Source organism: Osmerus mordax, chromosome 23 (genome assembly GCF_038355195.1).
Source record: "Osmerus mordax isolate fOsmMor3 chromosome 23, fOsmMor3.pri, whole genome shotgun sequence".
Taxonomy (NCBI): domain Eukaryota; kingdom Metazoa; phylum Chordata; class Actinopteri; order Osmeriformes; family Osmeridae; genus Osmerus; species Osmerus mordax.
Genome location: NC_090072.1, coordinates 2,599,354 through 2,623,715, shown reverse-complemented (window position 1 = coordinate 2,623,715; position 24,362 = coordinate 2,599,354). Strand labels below are relative to the sequence as shown.

Here is a 24,362-nt window from a genome sequence, read left to right as displayed (position 1 = left end):
TGGAATTTGTTCATTTTCTTTATTTTACTTTTACCAGGCAAATCACTTAAGAACATAATCTTTTTTACAACGGCAACCCAGCAAGACACAAAAAGGCCTCTGTGGCTACTGCTCCTCGTCTAAGCCGTAGTAGAAGCCGGTGTGTCGTCGGTGCTGCTGGACGGGCATTTTCCTCCTGGTGTTCCTCAGCTTCTCCAGGTCCACCTCCACCAGGGCCATGCCCGTCTGCTCCCCTCCGCAGTCCCCCATCACCGCCCCCCAGGGGTCCACCGCCAGCGCGTGCCCGTACGACGAGCGCTTCTCGTGGTGCTTGCCCACCTGGGCGGACGCCAGGACGAAGCACTGCGTCTCGATGGCCCGGGCGCGGAGCAATGTCTGGAGGCGGAAGGACATGTGTGATTCGTCTTATGACGTGGAAATAGGGCCTTGGGGTGGTAGTGTGTGGGAGTTGGAGTGGTTGGAAGTGTGTTGTTAACTCTACTCACTTCCCAATGGGCTGTTCCCGTAGCAACAGTGAAGGCCGATGGGTAGGTCAGGATGTCCGCCCCCTGCCGCAGCAGGGCCAATGACAGCTCAGGGAATCTCAGGTCATAGCAGATGCCCAGTCCAACCTGGAACCCAGTGATGAAGACAGGGAGGGCAATTCTTAGAATGTTGACTTAGAATGTGGGATTTCCAATCGGATTCTACTGTGTACATTCTAGAATCTTGCATTGGACTCGGAAGGGAACAACTAACTACAGATTCTGTTTACATTTCTATGGTGGTTTTTGTGCTGTCGTTCCAACAATGTACACAGAGCTAGAAGAGAGGAATAGACCTTGCCAATGGGTGTTTGTACAGGGGGGACAAGGGACGGTCCAGGTATGGTGAAGGTACTCTCTCTCAGGGATACGCCTTTCTCTGGAAGCTCAACGTCAAACAAGTGGGACTTCCTGTACACTGACACAATCTCACCTGTAGACATAAAGAGGATGTGTGAGTGCCTGTGTGTGTGTGTGTGTTTATGTGTGTGTGTGTGTTTGTGTGATACCTTGATCATTAATAATGACGTGACTGTTATAGATTCGTCTGTCGGCCTCCCAATCATGTCCTCTTTCATGGAATCCACCAAGAGAAAGCCACACTCCCAATGAACTGGATGGGACAGAATGGAAGGAAATCAGAGAATTACAGAACAGACAGAAAAAAACTGCACGGAATACTCTAGAACGTCTCTGTCCATAACTTAGGCCACTGTAGGCTATGGTAACTGGTACATACCTGGCCAGTTGTTTGTAGCGGGATATGATATCTCCAGAAAGACTCTCAGACAGCATCAACGTTTCGTCTCGACTGGAGCCTATGTAGTCAAACCCTTCTGGTAGGAACACCATGCTGGCCCCGCCTTCCTTAGCCCCCTTCACCAACTGTCTGCAGGCGGAGAAGTTGGCCTCCTTGTCTGGGGTTGCTGTCACCTGGCACACAGCTGCAACTGGAATGGAGGACGACATCCTGGAGTAAGACGGGATGAGAGAAAAGGTCAAACGTGGATAAAGAGCTGATAAGTCCTGAAAGCAAAATATAACTGGTTAAATTGGTCTGTAACCAAGTATTTAATCCGTTAGAAGAAGAATTAACTGCGGGTTAATTAGTTACTGGCCTAAAATTCCAGACTTTGAACTGGAATGTTGTTACGCGGTTGTAAACAATTCACTTCTAACAAAATGTAATGCATCTGTATTATTTGGCTAATTACGTGTGTTGAAGTCGGATGCAGCTCAATCTTGAAGACGCCCGACTGCACACTTGCTTCACCCGAATTCTCAAGGTGCACCTGAGCGCAAGCATTGAGTTGCTGCTGGTGTAAAAACAGTATCTCTCACGAAGTTCAAGCTGTCATATTAATTCTCCGAGACCAACAGGCACTTACTTTGAACTCCTGGTTTTGTACTTCAAAAATCAAAACGGCAAAAATGTTGCCATTTACTACACAAGGAAAAACACTCGATTAACGGCAAAACATCGCTATGCAGTCAGTCCATAGCATGAAGGATTTTCTTCTCAGGCAATCACATGAGACAGCTCAAGACAGTAAGTCTGGGCCCTCAGCTTCCCCACTCTAGCAACACCCTTCCAAGATGGCAGCGAACAGTAGCAGCACGGGTGGCAAACCCACTAACAGTACCGCAGGAAAACCGTCTGGGCCCTCGGCCGAACAGGTATCCTACCTTTCTGCAAAATATTAAATTACTCGTTTGCTTGCTTTTCAATTGCTATATGACCGGCCGATTATGTCAAATCACACATTCAGTTACTGAGCCAGTTGGCTTGCTAGCTACTATCGCCATCATCACTCAGTGCTTCCTATTAGCGTGTCAGTTAGCTACAGTACAGTACGCGTCTTACCACTCTAGTAGCTAGCAAGCTACTATACCTACTTGAATGCAATTTGTATGTTATGTATTGTGTTATGCTACAGGATTTTCAATTAGCCTTAAAATACTCAGTGTGACATGGTTCTAAGTGCATAAGATCAGAGTCGCGCACTGTCGAATTTATAAGAATGAGGCCAGGACTTGGTGCTGAGCAAGCAAATATGCTATTTTTGCCTGGGCAAAGAGCTTCAAAACGTAGCCTGGCTCCGCACAGGAGCGTCAATCTAGATGACAAATCAATCCAGATAAAATGTGTTTAGTCTCTCTACGTTGGGTTCATTACAGACAAAGCTACGTCTAGAAAACATGTTTAGGCCACAGAGAAATACAATGAGTCACATCTGTGTAAGATTGTGATCAGATCTGTGTGTGTAGGTTGTGGCCTCCTTTCAGAGAATGCGTCAGGAGCAGCGCAGTATGGCCTCAAAGGCTACGGAACTGGAGATGGAGATTAACGAGCACAGGTAACACCTTTACCTATGTATCTATCTGGTACACCTCTTATAGACTCAGAGTTTGCTACCAAAGACAGGCACCTAAAGAAGTACCCTTCACCCAATGCAATGTTTGAGATAAAGCTAGATAAATTACCTTCACATGTTTTTTGTGCAAACATAAACAAGACAAGGATACTTGGTATTAAGTACCTAATAAGTCTCAGATTGCTTGAAACTGATCTTTCGCTTTAGATCTAGGGAGGGGGTGGCTGAGCGGTTAGGGAATCGGGCTAGTAATCAGAAGGTTGCCGTATAGATTCCCGGCCGTGCAAAATTACATTGTGTCCCTGGGCAAGGCACTTCACCCTACTTGCCTCGGGTGGAATGTCCCTGTACTCTCTGGATAAGAGCGTCTGCTAAATGACTAAATGTAATGTAAATGTAGATCTGATTGCTCGGCTCTCACCTTTTACATCTTGCCTTTGTTCTCTAGCTTAGTCGTCGAAACCCTGAAAGACGTCGACCCTTCTAGGAAGTGCTTCAGGCTGGTGGGGGGCGTGCTGGTGGAGAGGACAGTGAAGGAGGTTCTACCTGCGTTAGAAAGCAACAAGGAACAGGTGGGACTGAAACGCCGACACGCTGAACTGCCTGTCGCTACTCAAACGCACTGGGGTTTAAGATGGCCTTCCTCCGACAGTATTAGCTACGCAGCCTAAAGTCCACTCCAGACACTGCCAGACTGGGTTTCCCCTGGGCTGGGTGGTCAGGTTGATTCAGTGACGAGAAACTGTCAACTGTAACCCTACGTTTTCATGGCGTTCCCTCTTATTTTTCTTCTCCCTGTTGTACAGATCTCGAAGATCGTCGAGTCCCTCAATACACAGATGCAGACGAAGGGCCGAGAACTCACAGAGTACAGGGAACGCTACAACATCCGATTGGTGGGAGAAGGAGAGGATCAGGGCAAATCGGCATCATCCGCCGATAAGGACAGCGAAGGGGGCGGGTCTAAAGGCGGGGCTGGTGTTCTAGTTTCATAGGTTTAGCAGTTAGAAGCATTTGGTTATGTAGGGAAATTGTGCCACATGCAACATCAGTACAGATCCTAGACAGCATTTTGAAAGGATGGGGATTTCCAAGTGTTATGCATGAACATCACAAATGTCTTGCTAATGGGATCGGGTTTTGAGAACATTGGATTTAGGTTCAAATAAAAGGCTTTTTTTTGTTTAGACTGGTTTGTTCTGTGATTGTTTTGAGAGAAACCTTTTAAAGGCAGTGTTTCACCGATTGTCATCATATTGAAATGGATCTATAAGCCTTGTATGTGTTTAGCTGCTGTAAACACTGTGTCTAATGACTGTAAACAGTTTATCATTTTGGAATGTTTACATAACTCGTGTCTTGTAGAAAACACATTTGGATATGAATGTGATGATTGCTCTCGTCATCAAAATAAGTAGTGCGGTATTGAAACAGGTTTATAATTATTCTGAGGCCTTACGGTTCAGTTTCATTGGAAATTCTGTATCAAAAACGTTTTTTTGTCTGGACCCACTGTTTGTAAATCTGACCTATGAGCTAAAAGGGTAGCCTATGTCTGATGGCACAAAATGCTGCCCAGGATCTGAAATGCACTGTACACAACGTTCATGTAGTTGAATGTGGAAAAATTGTTTTTGTTAATGTTTGAATTAAACAATACTGCAAAATGGTTGCATCCTCATATTTTCTTATATAGTAGTGTTACAAACACTTGAAATAGAACGGCAATTTACCTATATCAACTTTTCTATGAAAAAACGTGAAATGATAAATATATTAAAATAATTTGTCCCATTTAAAAAAACTTACAGGGTGGAAAAGTGTCGACGAGGATGGGATTCGAACCCACGCGTGCAGAGCACAATGGATTAGCAGTCCATCGCCTTAACCACTCGGCCACCTCGTCCTATGAATTTCCAAAGCGGGATTGAAGACTTTTTATACCGTAAACACAGGAGATTGTAGGGCTTGTTCGGAATGTGTTTGGAATTGTCTTTGCCGTCCAATTCCTGGAGGGTAAGCCACCATTGTTAAGGCAGAACTTGTTCGGAATGTGTTCGGTATTGTACGGATTGTGTTCGGAATTTGTTAGGAATTGTGTTTTCCGTCCAATTCCTCGGCCCATGAATTTAGTAGTTTCCAGATCGGGATGGAAGAGTTTTTGTAGGAGTACGCTAATTAAATTGACAGCGTAAAAAAGTGTTTGTAAATGTATCATTTACCTCCAATACTACCAGGAAATTGTTTATTTCAAACGTTCGTGTTTACGCGGAACATGAATTAAATAACTACCCCTGTCGAAGTGAAACATGCCCGTCTATATGGTTCGGTACGGTAAAAGTGTTGAGGACATGCGCTGCAATAGCCAGCCTAGCTCAGTGTTTTTGATATGACATGGACGAAGCCTGACGGAAGCACACACACTCAGATATGAAGAAGGCAATCATTTTTCTATCGATAATCGTATCGAACCTCGTGGCAGCGTTACCCATACACCATTGCAATGTATTCCAACAGTAGGTCTGGTCCCTATTGTCTTCCATGTCCACAACGACAGCTACATGTTATGTTAGCATAATATGGCTAGCCCACACCAAACATATCTTTAGATAGATAGCCAGCTAGCTGGTTACTGGACTTCACTTGCCGAACAGTCTGTATGTAGTTAGCCTTCTGGAATGCATTTCTCCAAGAAATGTTCGGTGTTCAAGGTAGTGCTAAGCGCTCTACTGATAGTGGCGCTCCTACAGATGATCTATCTGTCCTTTCTGTCAAGGCTGCACGGTAAGCAGCAACGGTACCGCTTCTCCGAACTTTTCGGGGGTTCTGGCAAGAGAAACGGAAACCCGGAGAAAAATACTCGGAAGGAACACCTCAGGTACTCGCTGTCAACGGGGGGGATCTTCGACAGCAGCGGACAATACCGCGTGTACAAGAACTTGATCAAGAGCGACTTTTCGACTAATCATAAGCCAGGAGCGGACCCCAGCGCAAATATCTTGGCCCTGGCAACGCACACGACCATCAACAACCTACATCACCTGGACTCTCTCCTGGAACGCTGGCAAAACCCTCTGTCGGTGGCCATATTTGCACACGGACAAGATGCCAAGTTTGCCACAGCCCTGGTTTACGCGCTCAGCACCTTCTGCCCCCAGATCCAATCCTTGGTGGACTTCCACTTGGTGTGTCACTCGGGGGAGATGGCCAGCTTCCCTGACCAGGACCGGGAACACTTTCTGGGGCTGGAGGACTGCGATGCAGTCTTTGCCCGCCTAGAGACCCACAGGGATCAATTCAAGAACTACGCCATTGGGAGCAACGTCTCCTACCCCAACAACCTCCTTCGGAACGTGGCCCGGGGCGGCACGGAAGCATCCTACATCCTGGTTCTCGACATCGACATGGTGCCCAGCGCCGACCTGCACCCGCAGTTCCTCGCCATGGTAACGAGGCGCGAGCCCCTGTTGGACGAGGTCTTCGTGATGCCCGCCTTCGAGATCCGACACACCAGGAAGATGCCCGCCACCAAGTCGGAACTGGTCCAGCTTTACCAGGTAGGCGAGGTGCGACCCTTCTACGAGGAGCTGTGCCCACGATGCCAGGCCCCCACCAACTACTCCCAGTGGGTGAACCGCCACGCCCGGGGGGCGGGCCCCCTGGAGGTGGCCTACACGCTCAGTTGGACGGACCCCTGGGAGCCCTTCTACATCGGCCCCCGCAGGGTGCCTCTGTACGACGAGAGCTTCAGGCAGTACGGCTTTAACCGCATCAGCCAGGTAGGGAGGCGTCTAAACCAGGGTGTCCTGGGTGCAGGACAGTGTAGGACTGGCTGTGTGTGTGTGTGTGTCAGGGTGAGGCAAAATGGAACACTGGCATACAATTACATTTGATTTTCATCTCACCCACCTGTCTCATACATATATCTATAAATAACTCTCTCCCCCCTAGGCCTGTGAGCTCCACGTGGCAGGCTACCGGTTCTCCGTTCTGACTTCCGCCTTCGTGGTGCACCAGGGCTTCAAGGTCCAGGGGGAGTTCCACGCCAAGAAGGACGAGGAGAACCGACGGAACCGCTTGCTGTTCCGCAGCTTCAAGGAGGGTCTGAAGACCAAGTATCCGTCGTCGCCTCGACGGTGCTGAGGGGTCAGCCCCGCCCCCCTTCCTCTTAACCCCGCCCCCTCCTACGCAGATCTGGTCTGGCACCACTACAACCATGCAAGACTGCAGAACATGAACCGTTTTCAGTGCTTTCTCACTCTTGCTCTCACAAACACACTGACACACACACACACAATGTGCCAATCAATCCAAGTAGATGAACCACTAGATGGCAACAAAAACACTAATAACAAAACAACGTCTTCTTTCAGTGTGTTGAACAGCCTGTTCTCTATAAGTCCCAACACATTTCTGTCAGATTACCGCACACTGATTCTACAGTGTTGTTTTAAGATGGGCACCGCCCCCCTCCCCTATGTCAGAGTATATCCAGGCATAAGCTGTCCTATGACACTCCACTGGAAGCTAATACAAGAAGTACAGTATTTCAGAAGAATAGTTTTATAGTATTATACCACACATGAGACTGAAAAACAATTAAGTTGTATATATGCAATAGTAGAAGGCTAAGCTATCAAATCGATGACAACTTTTTGTTACTACTGATTAATTTTCAAAGGAATGCTTTTATTTATAAACGTTTACGTTATGTTGTTTTACTTGTGTCAAGTGTTACAGGTGCCATTCGAAACGTCTTTCCTTTTCATATGTATTGGATTTTTATTAATGCAGTGTTCTACTGATAGACTATGTAGACCCACAGAAGTGACTGTAGCAGAAGAATATAAACTGGGTAAACACAAATGTTGTTCAACAAATAATACATATTGTAAAATTTTATTTTGGTGTGAATTTTTCATGCATTATCTGCACACTGTTATTAGAGTGTAATATTTTGTGGTTTAATAAAAATACCATAATTTCCCATTTTGAGAATGCAGTTATTTAAGAATTATATTAATAAAACAGATGTTTGAATGATTCCATATGTGTGGGTTCCTAATAAACAAGTAAAACTGATATTTTCTGTCATTCCTGTATCTTATTTCAGTCTCAGTGTCACCAGAGCTATTTTATGTTTTGTCCATTAGAGGGGGCACTTGTAAAACCAAACCTCTATAATGAGCAGTAAAGAGTCCTTCAGCTGAATTCCCAAACATTTTTCATCAGGTGTGAAAATGATTTCAGCTCACCCTTCCACCTTAGTATCTCTATACTCTAGATTCAAACTCGAGAATCAATTTAAATCTTCATAGACACACTGGACCTACAACTAAGCTCGCCTACGTTACATATGGCAGCAGACAGACGGGATTATCACAGAACACGCAAATTGTAAGTGTTGTATCTGAGTCTTTGGGACTAAACAGCGGGACAGAAGCTCACAACATGTCTCAGAGGTTTATATATGTCCAGTCCTCTAAACCTCTAAGAATGTGACACCTGGTCTCTGGCGTGTTACAGGCCCACATCCAATTAAAAGCTCCTGTTGTGTAATTAAGCTATGCATAGGAGGGAACTCCGAAGCGTCTCCTAATCTCACTACACTATGATCAGGCCAAAGGTGGACACTGAGCTGTCACGCCAGACACAGATCTGAGGCGAAACTGAAGGACAGCAGAGGAGAGAGAGGACACGTGTCAGGTGTCAGGTGGCTGAGCGGTGAGGGAGTCTGGCTAGTAATCTGAAGGTTGCCAGTTCGATTCCCGGCCGTGTCAAATGATGTTGTGTCCTTGGGCAAGGCACTTCATCCTACTTGCCTCGGGGGGAATGTCCCTGTACTTACTGTAAGTCGCTCTGGATAAGAGCGTCTGCTAAAATGACTAAATGTAAAGGTAAATGTATCAGAAAAGTATAAAAGTTACGGTATGCAGGGATTACATGACTGAAAACTACGTGTTTATAAAAGGGGCCCAGTAGAATATTTTTTCACGGTTTCCCAGATATTCTGTAGACACTTCTACACATTTCTAAAGGAGGAGTAAGATGCTGGTTTGAAGTCAGTTTGCTCGCTGTGTATCTGTGTGTGTCACGTGTAAGGTTAGCCACCGGACGGTCAGTGTGTGCTGTGGCTAAGCCAGAATGAGTACGGCTGAGAAACATACAAGGTGGATATGCACGCAGAGAAAAGCATCCATCTATCTACCTGTCTGTCTGTCTTATCTATCTACTATCTGTCTGGTCTGTCTCTTATCTATCCATCCCTCTTCCTCTGGCCGCTTCATGAGCAGTCACACCGTATCCTCTCCCTCCTCCTCCCAGTCCCACCACTCCTCCTTAACCTCTCCCCCTCCACGCCTCTCCCCCTCCACGCCTCTCCCCCTCCACGCCTCTCCCCCTCCACGCCTCTCCCCATCCACGCCTCTCCCCCTCCACGCCTCTCCCCCTCAACGCCTCTCCCCCTCCACGCCTCTCCCCCTCCACGCCTCTCCCCCTCCACGCCTCTCCCCCTCCACGCCTCTCCCCCTCCACGCCTCTCCCCATCCACGCCTCTCCCCCTCCACGCCTCTCCCCCTCCACGCCTCTCCCCCTCCACGCCTCTCCCCCTCCACGCCTCTCCCCCTCCACGCCTCTCCCCATCCACGCCTCTCCCCCTCCACGCCTCTCCCCCTCCACGCCTTTCTCCCTCCACGCCTCTCCCCCTCCAGGTCTTTCCCTCCATTTCCGTCCCCCCCCCCCCACCGCTCAGTCCGCCCCTCCAGGGTGTTAGAGTGGCAGAAGGCTGGAGGGGGGCTAGCATGGATAAGAAGAGGCATTAAGCAGGTTTGGTGAGGTAAAGTGGGGTTTATCTCAGCAGCTTTGGGGAACGCAGCTTATTTGGGTCAGGGAGCTTTACGACACAAGCAATTAGTGCTGTCCTGCCAGCACTCACTGGCAGGAGGCCTTCCCCTCAACGTCTAGATTAGTCGCACGCTAGTTGAGGAGAACACAAGAGGAGGATGGGGAAGGGGGGGGAGGAGGAAGGGGGGGGAGGAAGGGGGGGAGCAGAGGAGGAAGATGGAGAGGGAACAGAGGAGAGGTATGGAAGGAGAGGAGGAGGATTGGGGAGGGAGAGGAGGAGGAGAGCGGGGGGAAAGAGGAGAAGCACAGCGAGAGAGAGAGAGGATGAGGAGGTAGAGGAGCAAACAGGAGGGAGAGGAGGATGAGGAGGTAGAGGAGCAAACGGGAGGGAGAGGAGGATGAGGAGACACAAGAGGAGGAAGATGGGGTGGGTTGTGTAGGGGGGAAGATGTCCATTTTATCAAGTGGAGAAACATCGAATTTGGAGCTCCTGTTTCACAGGTCACTTACCGAGAGGGGAGCCAAAGGGTCGGTGACCCTAGAGGACTGGAGGACATCGCTTCAACGAGCTGATGGTGTAACGTAGCATGTTTGACTGCTGTCTAAACGACCTAACCCAATCAGGGGGCTTCATGCATGCCATGTACGGTCACATGTCACAGCTTCCTACGGTGACAGCTCATTCGGAACCACTTGACTGGAAAGGCAGATTCAACAAGCCCTAATTGGCTTTGCATGTGATTACGGACAACGAGTTAGGAATAGCCCTGATCATTTCGGTTGAGACTCAAAGTCAAACACAAACCAGTTTGAACTACAAATTTTGCAAAGTGAGTTACAAGGATGGTTTCAATCCAAACTTAAACTTGATCATTTTTAGTGAGTTCACTAAAAGTGAGTTTAATGAGTTTTTTCATTAAAATTACTTGACAAAAAAATGATAACTGAGGCCATTCAAGAAAAAAAAGGAAAAAACACAGAACCTCATCACAACCAAGACGTGTATGTATATGTTAGTTGGTGTGTGCATGTTGGCATGGTGATTTGAAAGTCAGAGATGAGTGGGGGGAGTGTCAGAGCATTACAGGTACGTCCAATGACAACAGCCCACCAGCTCAACTCACACCTGCATGGTCCCGGAGCAGGGGAACGATGCAGTTAAACGGGGGAAGGCTTAGAAGGTGTCCAGGAGCAGCGTTGGGAGCAGGTAACCCTGAAAGACGTGACCTGGCACACATATCACCCTGCCGGTAAGCCCTGCGTCCAGTGTGCTCTGGCTGCTTGTGCTTTAAACATGTCCTGCTGACACCCCACCTGCCCTCCACACACACACACACACACACACACACACACCCCACCTGCCCTCCACACACACACACACACCCCACCTGCCCTCCACACACACACACACACACCCCACCTGCCCTCCACACACACACACACACCCCACCTGCCCTCCACACACACACACACACCCCACCTGCCCTCCACACACACACACACACACACACCCCACCTGCCCTCCACACACACACACACACACACACCCCACCTGCCCTCCACACACACACACACACCCCACCTGCCCTCCACACACACACACACACACCCCACCTGCCCTCCACACACACACACACACCCCACCTGCCCTCCACACACACACACACACACACACACACCCCACCTGCCCTCCACACACACACACACACACACACCCCACCTGCCCTCCACACACACACACACACACCCCACCTGCCCTCCACACACACACACACACACACACCCCACCTGCCCTCCACACACACACACACACACACACACACCCCACCTGCCCTCCACACACACACACACACACACCCCACCTGCCCTCCACACACACACACACACACACCACCTGCCCTCCACACACACACACACACACACACACACACCACCTGCCCTCCACACACACACACACACACACACGCCACCTGCCCTCCACACACACACACACACACACACACACACAGAGAATTCCATGGAAAGGATATTTGTACTTGTTTACTTCATTGTATATAAGTCACTCTGTAACTTATCCATGTCATTCATTTAACCACCAAGCCCTAGGCTGTGATATACCAATTATCCAAGGATCTACTGATAAAACACCTGTAATTAATTTAAGAAAGCATCTAAATCCTTTCTTGAAAACCGCCAAATCTTTCCTATTAGGAATCCCCAGTACACTGTACTGGACCCAAGCGCAAGGAGACACAGAGGGAGGATTCACAAAACGTAAGGGTAAGGGTTTACTTACTTGAGAAATACCACAGGGAATACTCACATAGACTTTGGAAATATAGACAAGGAACCAGAAACATGCTACATGCTAAAAACAATTACTGACCAAGTAGTTCACAGGGACTTAAACAGCATCCCTGACAAGACAGTTGAAAGCAACAACACTAACGAGACCATTGACAGACATTCAACAGGACGCAGGTGAACCTCAAACACAGAACACAGGGACACACTAAGGCAGGCAAACATAGACACGGGTACAGCTGTGGGCTTGACATACACGTACACAGACACACACACAGACACACACAGACTCACACACATCACACACACACCAAGCCCAGTGAGCTAAGTCTCCTTTGTTGGTTTAGGAACAGATGAAGGGGCAGATGAGGGGGTCCATGATACAACGAAGCTGTTGTTTTCAAAACACAACGCTCGGACATCCTCTTGACGCTCTCAATTATCGGGCGGATTGCCAGTGATATCATGAGTGTGTGTGATGCTTGTGCTTTGTTTTGTTGAAGAGCCTGGAATCACCATGGATACAACAGTCATTAGAGTTCGGTGCTTTGATGGAATGCACCAAAGAAGAAAACCTGTACATAAACATTCTATAATCTAAACATTATGGTATTGCGGTAAAGGGGTAATTGCCAACTTTCGCTAACATTTTTATTTATTAGTAAAATCATTCCTGAGTTTGCCAGCTGTCTGCAAGGATCACCTGACAGTATCTGAGGTGTTTCTTTTTTTTTGTGCTAATTGTTCCAGGGGTAAACTAAATCAAGTGCACCCAAAGCTACATTTGTGTCATGTATGGAGCACATATTAATGTCTGACATTGACAGATGACAATACCCATTGGGGTATGCCAGAGGGGTGGGGCCAGGAGGAGGATATCAGCAGGGAGGGAGCTATGTCACAGAGGCAGGAATGAATGGGCATTAAAGTATTAGGTGAGAATAAATCCTACCTTTAAGCCCTTTAGCATTCCTAAACAACTCCAATGACACCTGTTATATCATGGGATAGCTGGGAGGCAGGGAAGTTTGTTTGAGAAAGGTTTTTATACATCTACTTCCGTTTAGAATTCTGTTGAATTGAAGATAAGGACATGAATGAATCACAAATCCTGCAGGGATTACATGACTGAAAACTACGTGTTTATAAAAGGGGCCCAGTAGAATATTTTTTCACGGTTTCCCAGATATTCTGTAGACACTTCTACACATTTCTAAAGGAAGAGTAAGATGCTGGTTTGAAGTCAGTTTGCTCGCTGTGTATCGGTGTGTGTCACGTGTAAGGTTAGCCACCGGACGGTCAGTGTGTGCTGTGGCTAAGCCAGAATGAGTACGGCTGAGAAACATACAATGTGGATATGCACGCAGAGAAAAGCATCCATCTATCTACCTGTCTGTCTGTCTTATCTATCTACTATCTGTCTGGTCTGTCTCTTATCTATCCATCCCTCTTCCTCTGGCCGCTTCATGAGCAGTCACACCGTATCCTCTCCCTCCTCCTCCCAGTCCCACCACTCCTCCTTAACCTCTCCCCCTCCACGCCTCTCCCCCTCCACGCCTCTCCCCCTTCACGCCTCTCCCCCTCCACGCCTCTCCCCCTCCACGCCTCTCCCCCTCCACGCCTCTACCCCTCCACGCCTCTCCCCCTCCACGCCTCTCCCCCTCAACGCCTCTCCCCCTCCACGCCTCTCCCCCTCCACGCCTCTCCCCCTCCACCAATGACACCTGTTATATCATGGGATAGCTGGGAGGCAGGGAAGTTTGTTTGAGAAAGGTTTTTATACATCTACTTCCGTTTAGAATTCTGTTGAATTGAAGATAAGGACATGAATGAATCACAATTCAGTGAACCCCTGTGTCTGACGTTCAAAGTCCCAAAAATAATTGGAGGCTCTTTCAACCATAGGTCCAAGCACAGAGGAACTACCAAACCCTAAAAATAAAATAAAAACCATGCAAACAACACATTTCTACTTTACAGTATAAAACCGTACAAAAGTCATTTTGTACATATTTTCACACCATCAGTTCAATGTTCTATACATTCAGGGCGGAGGGGCAGGGTGTGAAGGTAGGGGTGAAGTGTGCCAGATGCCCCTCACAATCGTTAGTCACATTCAACGTTATGTCAGCCAACGTTGTCAGCCACCACCGTGTGGTTACCTTCTAGAGGCTAATCACTGCTAAAAGGGCCAAGGCCTGCAGAAGAGGCAAACAAACAAACAAGGCCTCCGCAGAAGACGATCGCACATCTATTTCCACCCTCCGAGGGCTTATCTGGGAGCTGACCGGAGCAAGGGAGCTGGCTAAGCTGATCTTCTGAGAGAAGATGATACTGAGGTGTCATTGTACTGTCTGGGAGTATATTTGTACACGGTGTGTGTGTGTCTGTGTGAGGGTGCAGGTGTGTGTCTGTGTAGACTGCAAATGTACTTGATGGCCTGTGTGTTAACTGAAGTTGAAAAGAACATCTTGTTTTTTAAACTGTTCTCAGCTTTAGGGTTCTCTGGCGCCGGTTTCTGTCGTAAGAGCCCTCCTCCGTTTCAGTGGTGAAAGGGATTTTTAGATGTCTGAATCAGGGTAGTACTAGGGTAGGAGCAAGTAAGTTGATGCGGATGAGTTTCATGAGAATGATCAGACAGGGGTATTAGGAGTGCTGTTAGGTGGTAGAGTTATGGGTTAGGGTTAGGAGTAGTTTTGTTGTTTTGTAATAATGATATAATGGCATGTGAAAACAGTAAGGTAAATGAAATAGAATTGTATTTCAGAGAAGTCAGATCTTTTTTTGCGTTACCATGCACGGACTGAACACAATGGCACAGGTTAAACGCAGTGAAGACATACCTAACTCTCAGCTTCATTTTTCTCCTGTGATATGTGAAAATCATCACCACCAAAAACCACCGTCTCACGAAGGGACATGGGTGTTTTACAGTGACCCAAGGACTCGGGTTGACAGTAACGCAAAACACGTTTTCTATAGAAACGTCTCAATGTGTCTTACAGTAAATATCTCTTTACAGGTCTATTTCAACACATCCACATGGATTATCAGTAAATTAGTTTTCCTCAAGTATCCAGGTTCTTATCTTAGGTGCATTTGGTTAGGACAAGTCTTCCATGCCATCTGGGAAATCCAACATCAGTAATTGTTTCTGGTTTATTGGTGTCACCTGTGTTGACTCATCGTCTACGTAGAGATAAGAGATTTGTCTCCTCTCTCCTTGCAATGAGGGGGAAGTGAATGTTGTTTGTTTGGTTCATGCCTTCAGGGAAGAGGTGTTAGGTAGACCTATGATAACACAGAGTGTGTGTGTGGGTGTGTGTGTGGGTGTGCATGTGTGAGTGTGTGCGTGGGTGTGTGTGTGCATGTGTGTGTGGGTGTGCGTGGGTGTGTGTGTGCGTGTGTGTGTGGGTGTGCGTGTGTGTGTGTGACTGTGTGCGTGGGTGTGGGTGTGCGTGGGTGTGCGTGGGTGTGCGTGGGTGTGTTTGTGTGGGTGTGCGTGTGTGTGTGTGACTGTGTGCGTGTGTGTGGGTGTGTGTTGAGAGGGGGGCTTGTCTGGGAGGATAGTGCTATAGAGTTGCAAATTAGTTTGTAATTAGCCCTCCTAAACATTTGCCTCGAGGGAATTAGTATTTTCTGTGTGTGTGTCCTCCTGAGCTTGTTGTGTGTGTGCTTTTCTGAGCTTGTTATTGTGTGTGTGTGTGTAAATGTGACAGCGCTTGTGTTGTGACCTCATTTTCTTTGGCAATAGGGGTTGGTTGATGATAAGGAGATAATACTAATTAGTTCTCCTCCCAGTTGCTTGTTAATTGTGTTTCTGTGTATTTATACAGAATGGTAATACTCCCCCCCCCCCCACACACACACACATGCACACACACCCTCACACACACATACACACACACCCCCTGCATTGCCTCTTGGCAAAATCAACAGCTCATTTTTAAGCATGAGCCTTCTGTTTAAGCCTCTAATTAATTATGCCAAGTGGGGTTTCAATTCCACTGCCCTTGGTCCTCAAGAGGAGGTGGGAGGAGGAGGAAGAGGGGGAGGAGGGGGTGGGGAGGAGGAGAAGGAGAAGGGGAGGAGGGGGTTGGGAGGAGGAGGAAGAGGGGGAGGAGGGGGTGGGGAGGAGGAGGAAGAGGGGGAGGAGGGGGTGGGGAGGAGGAGGAAGAGGGGGAGGAGGGGGTGGGGAGGAGGAGGAAGAGGGGGGAGGAGGGGGTGGGGGAGGAGGAGAAGGAGAGGGAGGTGAGAGAAGATTGTTTGAGGAGGTGGAAGGAGGAGGAAGTGGGAAGAGAAGGAGGAGGTTGTAGGAGGAGAAGGTAAGCATAGGTGGTAGACTCGTAGCATTACAATACTTGTACAGTATAATGTGAAATATATCCCCTACTTCAGTTAACTCTTCTCATTGTTGAAGGACAGAATATTGTTCACACATAGGATGAATTGTCATTTTGTAAATGTATACATAAATAGTTAAATGAATAAATTAATTTTAAATAATAAAATTGTAAAAAATAAATAAATAAAAACTTAGCAGACAAAAAAGAATTGTAGAATGTCATAGCCCACTGACAATAAATAATTAAATACGAAACACGATCGAATTTCGGTTAGGCTAGCTGAATTACTTGAAGAATACAAAGAAGGAACTGTGAGGTTTGCTGAGGAAAGCCCTGCTGGTGCACACTGGTGAAAACTCTCCCTGTATAAAAAAAATATTTCTGAGAATGGGAGAAATAAATCAATAGAAAAAATTAAAGAATTAAAGAATTAAAAAGGCGGCTCTTTCTCCTCTCTCTGTCACACACACACACACACACACTAATACCCCCATTCTCTCTCTCTCTCTCTCTCTCTCTCTCTCTCTCTCTCTCTCTCTCTCTCTCTCTCTCTCTCTCTCTCACACACACACACACACACATACACAGGCAGATCGTCATCTCTTCATCCCGTCCTAATTTTATGATTCATCCCATGCTAAGGGGGCTTGTGAGAGGTTAAGCAGATTGTGGCTCCAGTCTGCTCCAAAAGTGTTAACAGATTGAGGGTTTGGGGGGCTCTGTTTGAAGGGGAGGGGGGGTACAGGAGGGACAGGAGGGGGCAGAGGGGTAAGAGCAACATGGTCTCCAGGGGTGATACTGGTGGTTGGTTTGGAGGTGGCTAAAGACCGCTACTGGCCTGGGGAGGGTATAACTGGAGGCTAGGTGACATGTTGGACATGATGGAAAATCAGTTGACCAGTACCAGTGGCCTAGCAGATTCTACTTAGATTCTACCGGGATTCCACTGGGGTTCTACTGGGGTTCTACTGGGATCGCTAGCGTTCCACCAGGACCTGTAGGGTGTCCTCACACACACCCGCACATACCCGATCTAGAACTTTGAGTCGCACTCCCCAACGGATCAGCCTCTGAGTCTTAACAAACACTACGGATTTGTTCGTCTTCCCAACTCGGATATATGATGATGGATCCGAGGCACCATAGTTAGGGTGGCAGGAAACGTCTGAAACCTGAGAGAATCAGCTTAGAGAGGACATGATCTGCTCTCGGCTGCCTTCCCCTCCTCCCCCCGCACTCCCCTCCCCTAACCCCCCACCAACCAACATGTGAGTGCTGTTAAGATGCGTGTCACACATTAGTGACACGCATGCACACACACAAATGCATTTGTTACACTGACACACTCCCCACACACAAAGTGATGACAAGCACACACACACCGTCTAGCTTTAAAATGTATTCTTCCTTGTCTCTTTGTATGCTGTATGTGGAGGGTAGTTTTAGCCTTAATTTGCCCAATCATTAGTATATTTAATTAAAGTTATGCTGGACAAAATCTTTAAAGTCAAACATTGACATTACTCTTAAAGAGTTGCTTAGGGGGTTTGCATGCACAAATATAATATTTGATTACAGTGCTGAGGTAAATACATCCAATTACACACCCAAGAGTATACCTTTTTTGTGCTGTAAATATGTCTTTCTTTTGTGTTTAACATGTATAACGTGTCTAACAACTAAACAAATACTCAAACTAATATATGACAGAATATTATTTATTTTTACACACGATTAGGGAAGCTTAATATGAGTAGTTCTCTAATCTGGTATTTATTCTGACTTGACTGTTAACTATACCTGCACGCAATGGGACACTAATGTTTATAGTTAAGCCTTAGTGTCTGTCAAAGCTGCTGGTTTAAGATTATCTCTAATATCTCAATCTTTACTTCTTTACTTGTGTCAGTATTACAGGCTACAGACTCAATATTGTTCTGTTCTGCAAGCAAAATGAGAAAAAAAAAACATAATTGTTGATAGTTTTATAGTCAATCTTTTAATTGTGTAAGGTAAATGTTTTCAGGGATTTAAAATGTCATGGCAAAACCATTTGAAGCTCATCTGTTTTCTAGACTGACTTCCTAAAACACATATTGTGTAACTCTTGACCTGACAAATACCTGTGGACACACACACATCAGGACTCCTAATCTGCTACACCCAGGGGGGTTCTAGGTTCACTAAGCCACGGCATATTATTTAATTTTTTTAAGACAAAAGGCTTTCTTTATGCAGACTTGTGAAAATAAATTGCATTTGTCATCAGAACAACAGATGTTCAAGCACTTCAGCGGTAGACTATCAATTTTCATGAACTATCAAACTTTTTAGTAAGTGTGGTAGGTGCAACTGACAGATCTCACATATGCCTAAACTCCTAAATAATTCTTAAACTGACGAGGATGTCATTCAGTAATATTTATGATTCTGTGTCTTAATGAATCCTCGTATTAGAGAATGTCCTAAAAGGGCAATTTGAAATGGTACCGTATTTGAAGACATATGCCAATGATAAATAGGGATAATTACGAAATGTGTTTCCTTAAAGGACTGTTTAATTCCAAGATCAGAGGGATTTGCGAGACGGGTCATGTAATGTTACAACCCGGTGCATATTCCCAGAAACGCATATGACGATCTGGGGAGGGGGTCAAACTGGAGGATATGGTATAACCGTGTCTTGTTTAATTACCATGGTATTAGTCGGGGATCGAAGAGAGATTCTTAGCCGCTTTACCTGACATGCGTCTAGAAATGTCCCCGCGGTCAAGCGAAGACGCGCATGTGATACAGGTGTTTATGGCCTAAGCACAGAGGCGCTTGACAGCGAGAAGCAAATCCTCATTAAAAACAGAACGCTGAGTAGCTGCCTCTCTGCCATCTTAATTGACTGATCAAAGGAATCCCATAATGCACCCGAGTTGTCCGCCTTGCAGCACATCGAATTTATATTGTTTATTTTGTGATTTGATTGACCCGATGTCTATACGAGCAACAATATGAATAGCCTAAAATCACTGCATCTGCATGATAGGGTATCAACTAGATAAGACTGGGTTTCACATAGGTTGATTAAAAAAAAACAACAACAAAAAAAAAACATTGGATATGTGATGCTTAGGTAACGTTTAAAAAAATGTATTTCTCCCCGGGTCAGACCAAATAGGTTAAATAGCCGTGCAGCTACCTAGCAATCATCCTGCCAGTGAATGACTCCCCAGAGCTAAGCCAAACAAGCTGATCAGCCAGTCACCTCTATACACACTGCCCCCTGCTATGTGGCTAATGAGCGAGGCGTATAATCCCTCTCAAAACAAGCACAAAGATGCTAATTGTATCTAGCTATAAATACAGGTTGACTTCTGGTGTTTATCCTTTACCGGCCAATAGCTCAGCGACCCAGGGAACCTGCTCCGTTGCTCTCACATTTAGCCCAAATACCGAGAAAGGAGACAGACAGAGAAGGACATATATTACATAAGGAACTCCCTCCAATTAGTCGGTATTTATCAGAGATCTTGGTGTTGATTTCGCACACAAGTTTGTCAAGAGAACTCCGACTGGATGCAGTGTGCATTTGGAACTTTTATGCGCGTTTTGGGCAGACCTCGCGGCGATATATGACCACTATGGCCATGTCTATGTAGCCGAACATAATCGATATTTTACAGCCTGTATTCCAATTAAAAAACGTTGTATTCGCTGACTGAATTGCGACAACCAGACGGGAAAAATGTTCCCCCTACCAATGTTCACACCGGAGCAGGTAGCCCGCGTTTGCGAGAACTTGGAAGAAACCGGAGACATCGAACGCCTAGGACGGTTCCTGTGGTCTCTGCCTGCCGCTGTTCCCGGCTCGGCCGGAGAAGCTCTCAACCGTCACGAGTCCGTAATGCGCGCCCGAGCGCTCGTTGCATTCCATGGAGGAAACTTTGAGGCCCTGTATCAGATCCTCCAGAGCCACCGTTTCACGCGCGAGTCTCACGCAAAACTTCAGGACCTGTGGCTGGACGCGCACTATCGAGAGGCTGAGCGACTACGGGGCCGGCCGCTGGGACCGGTGGAGAAGTACCGTATCCGAAAGAAGTTTCCCCTGCCCCGTACTATTTGGGACGGAGAACAAAAGACGCACTGTTTTAAGGTGAGCCAGACAAAAATCCGGTTGTGAATGGCCGAATTTGTATTCATAGCAGTGCTTCTGCACATTAAATAAATAAAGATGATGTAGCCTTGCCTATGCAGAAAGTTTACATAAAGTTGCCATCTGAACAGGCAAACCCTATCTGTATTTGGCCAAGACAATGACTTGGCTAATTTAACTATTTTGCCTCTAAATATAATAATAGCATTAGTCTCCAGTAATTGAGCCCAGTCAAGGTGTGTGGTGTATTGAGAACACCTGTTCCTGAGCTCTTAAGATGATAATGCTATGAACAACTTCATATTTTTTACCTCATCCCGGAGATGTACATACACTACAAGGTCATAATGATACAAGACACAAGGAAGGAACAGGTTCCTTGTGGTTTGGTTTGAACATTTAACAGCTCACTTGATTTCAGATGCCCTCTTTGATGTAGCCTTCATTATAAATTCCTTTATTAACTCCCTGTCAGATTTGTGGATAAACCAAGTGCAGTCTATTCAGGTGTTCAACCTGTTTTGACTGTTCATTAGGTCAGAGAAGCATCAAGCCATCCTTACAACAAATCAGTCAGTCAGTCAGCTAAGCTTATCCTGTATATTCAGACACGGAAAAGCAGTAGTTAGGAGCTAGGTGTAAAAGGGCTGCACAAAAACAAACACAGCTGGGTTAATAACACAACAAAATTAGCACAGGCTAAACAGATTCCAAATAATACCATGAGCCTGTCGACAAGATAGAGGTACAGGTTTACACAAGGTTAGTGGGTTCCAGACAAGCAGCTTTCACAGATGACACGGTTGTCTTCCTCCTGTGGCCAGGACGGGTATGGCAGGCATTTTCATAGGTCCCGAGCTTCTCGAATACTAAGCCCCTTATCCCGATTCCTAAGCCAATTATCAGCCTATGAATACATCCTTCTACTGTAGATTAAGATCATAATCATTCATCAATCCAACTTTAATAAGATTATTTTAAGCATTATCTGATCTGGCGGTTCCCCAAAGACCAGTTTTGAAACAAAACCCACCCGGACACAACTGACAGTGACTCACAAGTCACGGACTGATAGGGGGTCCGCCACTACTGTAGGCCCTTTCGTGTGACCTTAAAAGAAGCTCCGGGTGTCTAAAGTGTCATAGTTTGTTTGCGTTACGCAGGAGAGAACACGGAGTCTGCTGAGAGAGTGGTACCTGCAGGACCCTTACCCTAACCCTTCCAGGAAGAGGCACCTGGCCCAGGCCACCGGCCTCACCCCCACCCAGGTGGGCAACTGGTTCAAGAACCGCAGGCAAAGAGACCGGGCTGCTTCAGCCAAGAACAGGTACGTCCAGGTGTGGTGTGATGTTTGGAAAGTGACTTTTACTAATAATAAAGGGTGAAAAAAAAAAGCTTAAAAAGAGTGTACGCGGAAGAGATTTCCATGTTTATCGTCTGTGTGATGTTTTTACAATGAAAGATAGATATTTTCGCGGAGAAGAGCCAGTTTCACGTGATTCAAACCTACGGACACAGGGCCTCAACTCTGACCTCAAATTAACCATCCCTCTCCCTTCTCTCCCCCTCCCCCTATCTTATTCCTCCTTTCTCTCTCCGTATCCCTCTCCCTTCTCTCCCCCTCTCCCTCTCTCTTCTCTCTATCTATCCCTCCCTTCTCTCCCCCTCCCCCTATCTTATTCCTCCCTTCTCTCTCCCTATCCCTCTCTCTTCTCTCCCCCTCTCCCCCTCTCCTCCCCCCAGGTTACAGCAGGACCCCTCCCACCTCCCCGCCGGCAGTTCTCCCGAGGGCTCCGTCCAGGAGCTGCACCACCGGCACCACCCCCACCTGCTGCCCGCTTCCCCCCGCAACCCCGGCAGCCCCGAGGCCAGCGACTGCAGCACGGGGACGGAGCGCCGCGGCACAGGCGCCTCCACCCCGGACATCTCCGTCAGCAGCGACAGCGAGTTCGAGTCGTGAGACAATCCTTCGGCCCCTTGTGTGGGGGGGGGGGGGGGGGGGGAGATTCCGATGGAAGGAGAGAGGTAGAGGAGAGAGAAGCCACCTTGGAGTCACCGACCCACCTGATAGACTATTACAGAATCATGTGAACCAAGAAACTCTAGAACACTCCAGAACTTGGAACCCTGTGGCTTGGGACACAAGTGCTACCTTCCATTATTATGCAAACAGACCTCGTATGAAGGCTGGATTGGGACCAGTTGATATGTTGGGAGGGATCGGGGTGGGTGGGGAGGGGAGGGGGGGAGGGGGTTAAAGGATGGGGATTGAACCTCCACACTCATGCACTTAAAAATGCAAAAAAGGGGCACGTGGGGACCTGTGGGGTCGTCAGCCAGTGCTGTTGCAGAGACTGTTTGTTTGCTAAAGTTTTCACACAAACATCTACACACGGGTAGATGGTCTGCGACAATATCAGCATCCATTTTTTTTGCCGGCAAATTTGCGGCAATAAAAATGTTTCACAAATTCTCAGGCAAAGTATTTATAGATTTATACATGATCTTAGATCATCCTCAACTTGAAGTTTGATGTTATTCTACATTTTGATACGTTAATGGTTAGAACTCACGAGATAATTTTGAGTAGCCTATAGTAAGTTTGAGTAGGCCATAGTTTGTTTGAGTAGGTCTACATTGTAAGATATATCATTCTAAGGAATTTGTTATCAAAGACCGTCCGAAACAGTCTCTTAAAAAATACTGCCTTCAGTAGGCTTCGTGTTACAGTAGGTGAACTTTAATAAGCAGAAACTGTGATTGCAGGCACGATTTTTGCTCAAACACACTTCACTGCCTTATGACTTTCAGCTGTCACTACCTAAACTCTCTTAGTATTAACTCTCTTAATCTGAACCACATTCTGAGGTTCAGATTCAGTTTGTTTCGTAAATTGCTATAACTTAACTGACTTAACAACACAGGAACAAATTAGGCTGCTTAAATTCTGTTTCACCTCCTTGCATTAAATCGTGAGCCTGCAACGATTAACAACGTATTTAACTAGAATATGCTGCTTTCTTTGAATCCAATTTTTCCCAAATTCCCCATGTCTGAATTGTTGGGGTATTAGGCATGGTGATTGGGTTATGGCATATTTGTCTCACCAGTTACCGTACATTCTCCAGTTCTCATTTAAGTGAAACGGCGAAGTGATATGAATAATTACACAATCATAAAAATGACACAAAACTGTGAGAAAAGTAATTTGCGCAACTTGGTCTATAACTCCATTGATGTGCCTAACTGAGTATACAGTCAGTGCGACAGTGTGACTTTCAGTGTGTGAACTGCCTGTCAAAACAAGTGACGCAGTTTTTCTTGATCACACGTACACCCATCATAGCCTATATCACGACAGGATATTATTGACGTATTTTGTCTGGTGTATGCATTTGGAATAAAATACACAATCTGTTTTCAAATGGGGCTGTGTAGCTTATATTGTTTTGCACAAATGTTCAAATACACGCCAGACACCAGCTGTACCAAATCGACCTTAAGCACGACAGGAATAGGCTAACAGACGTATAGTATGCATTTGGAATAAAATACACAATCTGTTTTCAAATGGGGCTGTGTAGCTTATATTGTTTTGCACAAATGTTCATATACACGCCAGACACCAGCTGTACCAAATCGACCTTAAGCACGACAGGAATAGGCTAACAGACGTATAGTCTGGCCGAATTGGCTGAGGTCAATACATTTGGGGAAATCATTTTAGGCTATTGTAGCCTAAAGATCTCTTGCCATACCACATGGTTTTCATTAAATGTAGTAGCATAAATGTGCCATTTCCATGAACAAAGAAAACATTTATTTT

General features: G+C 46.5%; 4 protein-coding genes and 1 non-coding gene across 6 annotated transcripts; 3 read left to right on the top strand and 2 right to left on the bottom strand.

The window, feature by feature from the left end:
* Positions 1-1,969, bottom strand: nit1 (nitrilase 1). Of its 2 annotated transcripts, none has more exons than XM_067261844.1 (7): positions 1,913-1,969; positions 1,739-1,816; positions 1,264-1,494; positions 1,034-1,137; positions 821-957; positions 486-611; positions 1-375 (listed from the first exon to the last, which is right to left on the bottom strand). In XM_067261844.1, the coding sequence occupies exons 3-7, from the start codon at positions 1,491-1,493 to the stop codon at positions 106-108; spliced, it is 867 nt and encodes a 288-aa protein (XP_067117945.1). In that variant the 5' UTR covers position 1,494; positions 1,739-1,816; positions 1,913-1,969; the 3' UTR covers positions 1-105. The 2 variants fall into 2 exon arrangements, with proteins under 2 accessions (XP_067117945.1, XP_067117944.1); XM_067261843.1 differs by having other exon boundaries at positions 1,739-1,837; positions 1,913-1,934.
* Positions 1,970-2,091: 122 nt separating this feature from the next.
* On the top strand, positions 2,092-4,568 carry pfdn2 (prefoldin subunit 2). Its single transcript, XM_067261845.1, has 4 exons — positions 2,092-2,201; positions 2,793-2,881; positions 3,348-3,471; positions 3,706-4,568. The coding sequence occupies exons 1-4, from the start codon at positions 2,121-2,123 to the stop codon at positions 3,892-3,894; spliced, it is 483 nt and encodes a 160-aa protein (XP_067117946.1). The 5' UTR covers positions 2,092-2,120; the 3' UTR covers positions 3,895-4,568.
* A 155-nt stretch (positions 4,569-4,723) lies between these two features.
* Positions 4,724-4,805, bottom strand: trnas-gcu (transfer RNA serine (anticodon GCU)). Its single transcript has one exon. It is a non-coding gene; the product is annotated as a tRNA-Ser (tRNA).
* Positions 4,806-5,335: 530 nt separating this feature from the next.
* Positions 5,336-7,899, top strand: b4gat1 (beta-1,4-glucuronyltransferase 1). Its single transcript, XM_067261626.1, has 2 exons — positions 5,336-6,678; positions 6,851-7,899. The coding sequence occupies exons 1-2, from the start codon at positions 5,578-5,580 to the stop codon at positions 7,040-7,042; spliced, it is 1,293 nt and encodes a 430-aa protein (XP_067117727.1). The 5' UTR covers positions 5,336-5,577; the 3' UTR covers positions 7,043-7,899.
* A 12,229-nt stretch (positions 7,900-20,128) lies between these two features.
* On the top strand, positions 20,129-22,496 carry six7 (SIX homeobox 7). Its single transcript, XM_067261444.1, has 3 exons — positions 20,129-20,536; positions 21,700-21,863; positions 22,280-22,496. Exons 1-3 carry the CDS (start codon positions 20,129-20,131, stop codon positions 22,494-22,496), a joined length of 789 nt encoding a protein of 262 aa, XP_067117545.1.
* Positions 22,497-24,362: the final 1,866 nt, after the last annotated feature.